The 10,582-nt window shown below is 35.9% G+C and overlaps 1 protein-coding gene across 1 annotated transcript in view; it reads left to right on the forward strand.

The window, feature by feature from the left end:
* Positions 1 to 4,472, forward strand: part of ARL15 (ARF like GTPase 15) — a 166,952-nt gene extending 162,480 nt beyond the window's left edge. The window contains exon 5 of the mRNA XM_083355549.1: positions 3,482 to 4,472. Within this exon, the coding sequence (XP_083211675.1) occupies positions 3,482 to 3,634 (153 nt within the window). The 3' untranslated portion in view covers positions 3,635 to 4,472. The remainder of the gene's footprint in view (positions 1 to 3,481) is intronic.
* The last annotated feature ends 6,110 nt before the right edge of the window (positions 4,473 to 10,582 follow it).

Consider the following 10,582-nt stretch of genomic DNA (forward strand, 5'->3'; position numbering starts at 1 on the left):
ACTGTAAGTCACACTGACTGTAATTAAATGAGGTATAGTACCGTGTTTCCCTGAAAGTAAGACCTACCCCGAAAATGAGCCTTACTTTTGGGGCAAGGTGCATGCCTAAAAATCAAGCTAGGGTTGGGGTGGAGCTTACAATTGCACCCAGGCCTCCCATGGATTGAGACTTACCTCGTCGGCCCACTTCTTCTGTGGCCAAAGGAGGAGCTTCATTCTGCAGCTGAGAATGGAGCTCCGGCCTGCATTTCTCCAGAAGGCATCTGCACCCGAGAACCGAGCTCAGGGAATCACAGTACATGGCTTATTTCATCATTTTGCAAGAATTTCACTTCAAATATCTGTCAGATATTTCAAATATATGTCAGATATTCATAATCATAACCAACACAATTAATACATATTATTAAATTTACCAAGTGGTAAACTTCATACACAGAGTTTATCTTGAGTAGATATTAGGGCTGAGTAAATCTTTGGGAAAAAAACGTTCTGCAACTGGAATGGAAACTGAAAATGTACAGAGCTGCATCATAGGCAAGACTTGTGCGGTTATTTCAGAAGATGCTACTGACTTTCTTTGCATCTGTGTGCATGTTCATCCATTTTGCTGAATATGCAAAAATAGCTGGAAATAGCTTCCAAACCAGATGTACAAGCTTTAGAAGTACCGCAGTTAGAAAGAGATGCAACATGTGCATTCCCATGTGTTGCAAAGCATCTCTTTCAAAGGATTTGTACAGCTCTATTAAACATGAATTTATTCTCCCCTGCATTTGGAATTACATTTGGATAAAGTTCTCTTTGGATCTTCTGAAGTACGTGGTAGCATCACAAAGGTTTGATGTAATGACCTGTTCTTAACATCATGCGCCTGATATAAAAAGGAAAGTGTTGGCATTGATTATCAAAATTAAGGAACTCTATTTAAGTGTTGTTTACTGCTCTATAAATTCTCCAGGTACCTTAACCATATATGTGCATTCTGTTGAGAAATCTCATGAACTGCTTTTAATAAAGGTAATGCTTGACTTACAACCATTTGTTTAGTGACTATTAGAAGTTACAATGGCACTGAAAAAGTGACTTATATAAATGGTCCTCATACTTTCAACTATCACAGCATCCCCTCAGTCAGATGATCAAAATTCAGGCACTTGGCAATTGGCATCTATATATAACAGTTTCAGTGTCCCAGCGTCAGGTGATCACCATTTGTGACCTTTCCAGCCAAAGTCAATGTGGAAAGCTGGATGTTCTTAATGGCCGTATGATTCATTTAATAACTGCAATTATTTTCTTAACAACCATGGCAAAAAAAGGTTATGAACTTGGGTACAACTCACCTAACAATCACTTTGCTTAGCAATGGAAATTCTGATTCCAGTTGTGGTAGTTTGTATAGCACTTTGGTTAAGATATGGTATCTGATGTTGTTGCTACTAGTATTGTTGTTTTACTGTTCAGTTGTGTCCTATTCTTGGTGACTTTATAGGCAAATGCTATCCATGTTTCCCTGTCAAGCACAGCTTCTTTCAGTTGTTTAATCTTCATCTTTGGATCAGATCAGATCAGAAAAGGCAGGCAAGATGGACAGTGATTACTATGTATATGTATTTATATAGTGTAGGTATAGATATGTATGTATATAGCATGTTTATATGTGTGTTGTGTATGTGTACACTTTTGAGAGCAGGCAACAGAATTTCATTTTTAATGTGTGCCAGTGTGCCCACAGTAAAAAAAGACAATAAAAGTTATCTATCATCTAACGTTTGATGGTATCAAGCCAGTGTATTCTTTGCTTGTCCCTTCTTTTTGTTCCACTAACCCATGGGTGTCAAACTCTATTGTGTCACATGCCTTATCGTGATGTGTCATGATGTTTTTTGCCTTTGCGGAGCCGGGGTGGGTGTGGTCTGTGCGTGACACATCCAGCCCGTGGGCCATCAGTTTGACACCCCTGCACTAACCACTTCTAGCATCATTGACTTCTTCAGTACATTTGCATTAGTATTAGTTTTTTTAATAGTATTAACTATTTAATACTAATTAAATTAAGTATTTTAATTGAATTCAATTAAATACTATTAATACTAATGCTTTAGTATTAGCTATTAGTAAGTTTCTTCTTAATATATTTCTACAATTTATTGGTATACAAGAAGAAGAATTAAAGGGGCATATCTCTATTATATAGTAAAATGTACAGTATTTTTTAGATGGTAGAGTATACATTGAATCACCTTCTTCACAATTTAGTCTATATGCTATCTTCATCTAAACATTTAGGGGAAAATAAAGCCTCAGGATCAGTTGCCCCACTAAACAAAGTTAATGGGATAACTTAGACTGCAAATGCTGGGAAGGGAACTTAATAAAAATCCCTTAAGTCATTTGCTGTCCTCAGATGTGGTGGATATTATTTTATTATTGGATTTTATTATTAGTAGTAAGACTCAACTAATTTAAACCTGTTTACTCTGTGAGTGGAAGACTTCCACAAAATTCCAGGTCTATAGACTTTACTAAAAAGTTGGGAAAACATCCCAGGCAAAGGCAATCCACTTCTATATTATTGCCAAGAATACCACCTAAAGGTCTGCAGTAAGTCACCAGAACTCAACCTTAAGTTGAAGAAAACTTCTATAGTTTGTGAGTGGAATGGAAGAAGAAGACCATTTTATACTTTGTATTGGGCTCTTTCTTTACTTTTCATATTTCATATTTGGGTGTAGAATTTGGAAAGAAGTCAGCTTTCGTCATACCATCACCTGTACTGAAATCTGAATGATTCTTATTTTATGACGACTTTCTTAGTCTGGTGCTCTCAAGGTTAAATTCACACCCACAATTCCCATAAATGCTCGCCAATCAATTCATTTAAATGCAGAGAAATCCTTGGCATTGCATAATGTATATATGCTTTCAGAAACGCACATTGAATTGGTTTTGATAGCTGTTTATACTTGATTTGTAACTTTTAGGTTGTGTGGAATCCAGTGAATTAAATAATTTCCAATCTGCTGTCTGAGGGATATTGACATGCAACAAATTACAAAGAATAAATTACAAAATTGTCTTATTTACTAATAATCATTCTGAATATTTCCTGTCATATAACTTTAAGTGGAATTTAATGTTTGTCTATTTCATTAAAATTAGTTTTGGCTTTGTGAATATATCTTCTCTTGGGGAATTTGAACATACTTATTCATCCAAAGTATCTCTAGTGTCTCTAATTTAGAAACGAATTGTATAATGTATTGTATAAGAGAAAAGTAGCATTTAGACAAACTAGTTATCCATAACATAAACATATGCAGTGCATAACATCAATTTTGTGTCAAGAACAGCAGGAAATAACTTCCAAAATGAGCATCTAGCCATTTCTATTTTGTAAAGAATAAATTGTAAGCCAGCAAATAAATAGAACTATTTTTTTTTTAAAAAAATGCTTCTTTTTCTCTTTCTTAAATAGATCAAAAAGTATTTGGAACTTGAACCACTTGCACGAGGGAAACGTTGGATACTTAAACCCTGTTCCTTGGATGACATGGAGTCAGTAAAAGACAGCTTTGGCTTCCTGATAAATTTACTAGAAGACAGAGACCTTGAGCCTTCAAGGATGTGAAGAAAACAAGAATGGCTTTCAGAAAACATTGTACCTATTTGTCTCTCTTTCAGTGAACTGTGGTTTGGTATACAGAAGGATGTGTTAGAGCTTGTAATAAATATATTTTTGCATTAATTCAAGAAAGTCTGTTTATAAATTCTGTGAATCAGATTTATGATTATTTTCATTAATGGCACCTGTACTACTGAATCGTGAATTCTTCTTATTTACCAACAAATCAGTTCGCTGTATGAGAGTTTCCTGAACTGTAATAGCCATAATGGAGAATTTTGTTTTAAGGGCAAAGTTTAAATCCAGCTGTAAATGGAAACCCAAAGTTTTTTTTTTTGAAAATGTAGTCACTGAGAACCAGACTACATTTTGAATCCAAGGAATTCATTTTGATGCAAAGAACACCAAACTTTTCAAAAAATGTATTCCACCTCCACTTTTTAACAATTACAAATTGATTTTTTTTAAAAAAAAATATCCATTAATTTAGTAGGAGGTATGGCAAAAACATCATTCATCAAACAATGAAAATATCAGTATTTTGTTAGTATTTGGAAGCCTCAAGTGCTAATTGCCTTTGTAAATTAAAATTAAGTTGATAATTGTGTAAAATGATGAAATGGCGGCTACCTTGTAGTTAAAAACAAAAACAGTAAGCAAGATTAAATAATCACTGGATGTATTATTCTTCATGACTAGTGTTATGCTGGAGTTCCTAGCCTTTGGAATTATTAAAAAAATTCAGTGTCTCTGAATTATATTCGAAAGTCTACTGTCTATATTTTTTAAATACCCCTATTTTCAGGGGCTTAGATTTCTTTTAAATTTCATTCCAGATTAAATATTGTAGAAAAAAGCTTTTCTTCCTGAAAATAGAAAATTTTGTTGTTGTTTTTATACATGATAACACTCCAAGAATGTATCAATCTTCCAGTTTTGCTTATTTTGGAAGAATGCTTCAAAATTTAAAACTGCCTTGTTCCTAATACAGCACTGAATTGCTCTTAAGTTGAATTTGTATATTAGATATTAGAATCCTTGATCAAAACTAGAGTGGAACAGGTCTTGAGATAGTGCAAGATTTGGTTTTGTTTCCTCATTTTTTGCTTGATTTTTCTTTAATTTGAAAAGACAATTGAACAAAGAAATCACTTTCAAATAATGCCATATTTACATAATTTACACCTGTACATGATTGAGAGGTAAAAGTTCTAGCATGTGATTTCTTCTATAAATCTGCTTGTTAAAAACATTTATACCCACCCCACACAATCATTAGATATAGGGGAAACAGCCAGTTTTACTTTTCATTATTCCTGATGCCACATGTTTATAATTATATGTATATACCAGTAGTGGTGAGATTATGTAGGAATTAAAGTTGATCAAAAACTAAGAATTGTAATGCTAATTGATTTTTAACATCACCACTTTTTCCATCCTGCAATGCCATTTCTATAGTGATAGGCATTTTGAATTATACAGAGTAATGCTTGTTTGGAAGGCATGTGGCGGTATACAAATTAAATAAATAGGTCCTTTCAGTTCATATTTTATAACTGTTTACACCCATCACCAGAGACAGGTGAAACTCAAAAAATTAGAATATCGTGCAAAAGTTCATTTATTTCAGTAATGCAACTTAAAAGGGGAAACTAATATATGAGATAGACTCATTACATGCAAAACAAGATAGTTCAAGCCGTGATTTGTCATAATTGTGATGATTATGGCGTACAGCTCATGAAAACCCCAAATCCACAATCTCAGAAAATTAGAATATTGTGAAAAGGTGCAATATTCTAGGCTCAAAGTGTCCCACTCTAATCAGCTAATTAGGCCATAACACCTACAAAGGGTTCCTGAGCCTTTAAATGGTCTCTGAGTCTGGTTCAGTAGGAATCACAATCATGGGGAAGACTGCTGACCTGACAGTTGTGCAGAAAACCATCACTGACACCCTCCATAAGGAGGGAAAGCCTCAAAAGGTAATTGCAAAAGAAGTTGGATGTTCCCAAAGTGCTGTATCAAAGCACATTAAGAGAAAGTTATGTGGAAGGGAAAAGTGTGGAAGAAAAAGGTGCACAAGCAGCAGAGATGACCGCAGCCTGGAGAGGATTGTCAGGAAAAGGCCATTCAAAAGTGATGGGGACTTTCACAGGAGAGGACTGAGGCTGGAGTCAGTGCATCAAGAGCCACCACACACAGACAGATCCTGGACATGGGCTTCAGATGTCGTATTCCCCTTGTCAAGCTGCTCCTGAACAACAAACAATGTCAGAAGCGTCTTACCTGGGCTAAAGAAAAACAGACCTGGTCTGTTGCTCAGTGGTCCAAAGTCCTCTTTTCTGATGAGAGCAACTTTTGCATCTCATTTGGAAACCAAGGACCCAGAGTCTGGAGGAAGAATGGAGAGGCACATACTGCAAGATGCTTGAAGTCCAGTGTGAAGTTTCCACAGTCTGTGTTGATTTAGGGAGCCATGTCATCTGCTGGTATTGGTCCACTGTGCTTCATTAAGTCCAGGGTCAATGCAGCCGTCTACCAGGAGATTTTGGAGCACTTCATGCTTCCTTCTGCAGATGAGCTTTATGGGGATGCTGACTTCATTTTCCAGCAGGACTTCGCACCTGCCCACACTGCCAAAAGCACCAAAACCTGGTTCAATGACCGTGGGATTACTGTGCTTGATTGGCCAGCAAAATCGCCTGACCTGAACCCCATTGAGAATCTATGGGGCATTGCCAAGAGAAAGATGAGAGACATGAGACTGAACAATGCAGAAGAGTTGAAGGCCGCTATTGAAGCATCCTGGTCTTCCATAATACCTCAGCAGTGCCACAGGCTGATAGCTTCCATGCCATGCCACATTGAGGCAGTAATTGCTGCAAAAGGGGCCCAAACCAAGTACTCAGTACATATGCATGCTTATACTTTTCAGAGGTCCGATATTGTTCTATGTACACTCCTTGTTTTATTAATTGCATGTAATATTCTAATTTTCTGAGATTGTAGATTTGGGGTTTTCATGAGCTGTACGCCATAATCATCACAATTATGACAAATCACGGCTTGAACTATCTTGTTTTGCATGTAATGAGTCTATCTCATATATTAGTTTCCCCTTTTAAGTTGCATTACTGAAATACATGAACTTTTGCACAATATTCTAATTTTTTGAGTTTTACCTGTATATATGGATGTGATAATTTTCATTGACTCAAATCATTCTTCGTTTACATTGGCAAAAAAAATTCTGTTTATATAATATGATTAAAACAATTTAAGAGGAAACAATGGGGCTAACTCTGTAACAGTAATTGGGGCCTATTTATGTCTTTAAAAGAATGCCATGACCAGGAGATGAGAGTCAAACAACTTTGCCACCTCTAGTCATGAATTTACCTCTGATCTAATTAAAAACTGATAAAAGAAACTTATTTAGGAGCAAAAAAAGTATCTAGATCCTTTGTAATATTATTTATAGACTAGGATTCTATTCCTAACTATAATTAGGAGTGAGCAATGTATTCTGTGGAGTTTTCTTATGATTAACATATATACAGTCCAGATGCAGAGCTTTTATGAAAATACATTTTACAAAAAATATTTCTCTTAAGAATTTTCATCAAAAATGTTTGACTTCTGTTCTACTTGATAAAAAAGATACTTAAAATCTGCTATGTGACTTCAGATCATCCCTTTCATTTCTGGGACTCCATTATAAATGTCATAATCTTTCCCTTCCATATTCTAGCTCACACTGCTGAGAAAAATTCACCAGTACTGAATATTCCTGCTTTGCTTTAATTGAGGAAGTTGTGGTGCTGCACTCTTCCAGGCATCTGTTAAATTACTTTCTGGGTGCGCTTGTGAGGTTGACGGTGCCCGTGTTGGGCTTTTTCTCAGACTGATGACTGTCTGCAGCACTTGAGCAGTAAGAATGAAAACACGATCAATCAGTATCCCACTGCAGCTGTTTGGACAGGTTTCTGCCAGGTTCGAATGCTTTACAACGGTCAGTGGCTCCTTTTGTCTGCTCAGAGTGTTGCTTGATGTTTATATCATGTGCTCATATTCCCCCAAAGTGCTTACATTTTTAAACTTTTAATGTGTTCAGTGTTTTTGCCTGTCCCGTATAATGTGCCTCTGCCACATGTCTGCAATTACATATTCAAATACTGTAACCCAATGTATGTGTTGTATTACTGAGCTTCTTGCATTTCATTATTTATAGAGGCTAATAGATTTTTGTACTTATCTAGTTAACCCAGATGCCCTTTTTTTCTAACAGCAAGTAATTTATATTATAAAGATTTGTATCTCACTGTACTTAAAAACAATGATAGCTAACTCTCCATATATCCCTGACTTTATACTAAAATACAGCATTGTTAATAAATTTCAGGCAGAAAACTGCCATGCAGAAAGAACTGTTTTGTGATTTATATAGTTTACACTAACCACAATGACAATAAATGCTGTGTAGAACATTTAAGTACAGTATGTTATGTTTTAAATTGGGATTCATACTCAAGAATGTGTTTGGGATCGTTATCCATATCCACAAATGTTTTGAAAGCACCCAGCCATTCCATGAAATGCAGAATACAGAAGCAAGTAGATATCATACAATAATTACCCAGTTAGAATACTCTAGGCATCAAATTAAAGGCAATGCTTAACACTAGCAAGAAAAGGAAATACTCTACCTTAGCCTTTCCCAAACCAGTGTCTCTAGATCAGAATCAGTATAGAGCTGGAAGGACCTTGGAGGTCTTCTAGTCCAGCCCCCTGCTCAAGCAGGAGACTGTATACATTTCAGACAAGTTGCTGTCCAACTTCTTAAAAATCTCTAGTGTGAAGGCAAGCTGTTCCACTGGTTAATTGTCCTCACTGTTAGGAAGTTTCTCCTTAATTCCAAGTTGCTTCTCTCCTTGATTAGTTTCTACCCATTGTTTCTCGTCTTACCTTCAGGTGCTTTGGAAAATAAATTGACCCCTCTTCCTTGTGGCAGCCTCTCAAATACTGGTATACTGCTATCATGTCCCTCCTTGTCCTTCTTTTCTCTTGACTGGCCATACCCAAATCCTGCAACCTTTCTTCATATGTTTTAACCTCCAGGCCTTTAATCGTCTGAGTCGCTCTTCTTTTCCCTTTTTTCTAAAGTCTCAAACATCTGTTTTGTACTGTGGTGACCAAACCTGGATGCAGCATTCCAGGTGTGGCCTTACTAAGGCTTTATAAAGTGGTACCTCAAATGATTTTGATTCTATGCCTCTGTTTATACAACCAAGGAGTGTGCTGCCGCCGCACATTGTTGGCTCATGTTTAAGTGATTGTCCACTAGGATTCCAAAGTCCCTCTCACAATTACTGTTTTGAGCCAGGTTTTCCCTAATCTATACTTGTACCTTTGGTTTAAAACCTTGCTTTTCTCCACATTAAATACCATTTTGTTGGATAGGACATTGTTCAAGTCCATCAAGATCTTTTTGGATCCTGAGCTTGTCTTCTGGGGTGTGGCTTTTCCTTCCAGCTTAGTGTCATCTGCAAATTTGATGAGTTCCCCTTCAGTTCCCTCATCTAAGTCATTTATGAAGATATTGAAGGGTACTGGTCCTAAGACAGAACCTTGTGGTACACCACTGCTTACTTCCCTCCATGTAGTTGTAGTACCATTAAGGACTATGTGATTTGTCCAGCTCATCCATTATCTGTAGCCATAAAAAACTGTTTACACTGTTACAGCCAATAAATCTTATAGAATGATAGAATCTCAAACAGAAATTATATTTGATCTTGCAGAATCCACATGGATTGTCACTGTTCATGTTTGGCTGTTTGTATTTCCCCAATAAATAAAATGGTTTCTTCTCCCATGGAAAATAAATATGTCTCAGTGCTTAAGTTGCCTGACTTAAAAGTTTGTAGACTTTTTTCCTCAAAATATACAGTAAGTGTTCTCAAAATTGTTTTGAAATACAAAAGATGCCAAATTGCAACTTTCAGCATTACAGCCACCTGAGGAACATCAACAAGTTATCAATGGCCAGAATCTAAAGAGCTTTTTTCCCCTTTTGAAATATCCCCACTGGAATATTTGATGCATTTTAAAGAGGTTCATTCAGGAAGGCTTTTTCAAATTTCCCTTCATAGAAAAAGCAATTTGCTATGTAACATAGGAAGATACCCTATAAGGAAAAGATTGTTATTACCTATGAGCTTATGGAGTCTATGTAGACTGGCCGATGATATATTCAAAATCACTCACTATTTCCATATGCTAATATTTGTTTTATATACAGTAAATATAGGAACTTAAAAGGGGGCATATAGCAAAAGTGAAAGATAGTACATTTCACTAATATTTCCAAAGAAGAGAGGAGTAAGAGACATTTGTCATACTGTCTATATTGTAATTCTAAATGATACAGTTCTGGTGTGAGAAAGATTTCACTATGATTCAGTTTTGTAGGGGGTTTTTTGTTCTGAATGAGGGGCCTGAAAACAGAATCTTAATGTATTCTCTAATATTAAATATTCCAGTAATGTTTTAGAAGGGATAAGTGTTCTGTACATGAAATCACAATCTATATATATGTGCTGATCCCAAGTACTCTAAATGCATCCTTATATGCAAAATAGATGCACTTCAGAGTCTTACTCTAGAGATAAAATTTTGTGTATCTAGATTTTTGTGTTCTCTTTCCAATGACTGAATTTTATACCTCATCTGGCAAATATTTCTCACACTGAAAATTGCTTTCTCCTCAATAAAATGCCCAGCCATAGTCTACATGTATCTACATTGATCAGCTAATAACATACTCCATCTGCAAATAAATATATTAAGAATTTATAGATGTTTCTTTTACAATTCATTTCATATAATGCTGAAGGTGTCGATGGTCCCCTCCACACTATTTTAACCTGATGGTTTTGCTCACTAGGA

Source organism: Vipera ursinii (genome assembly GCF_947247035.1).
Source record: "Vipera ursinii genome assembly, chromosome: 2".
NCBI classification, from domain to species: domain Eukaryota; kingdom Metazoa; phylum Chordata; class Lepidosauria; order Squamata; family Viperidae; genus Vipera; species Vipera ursinii.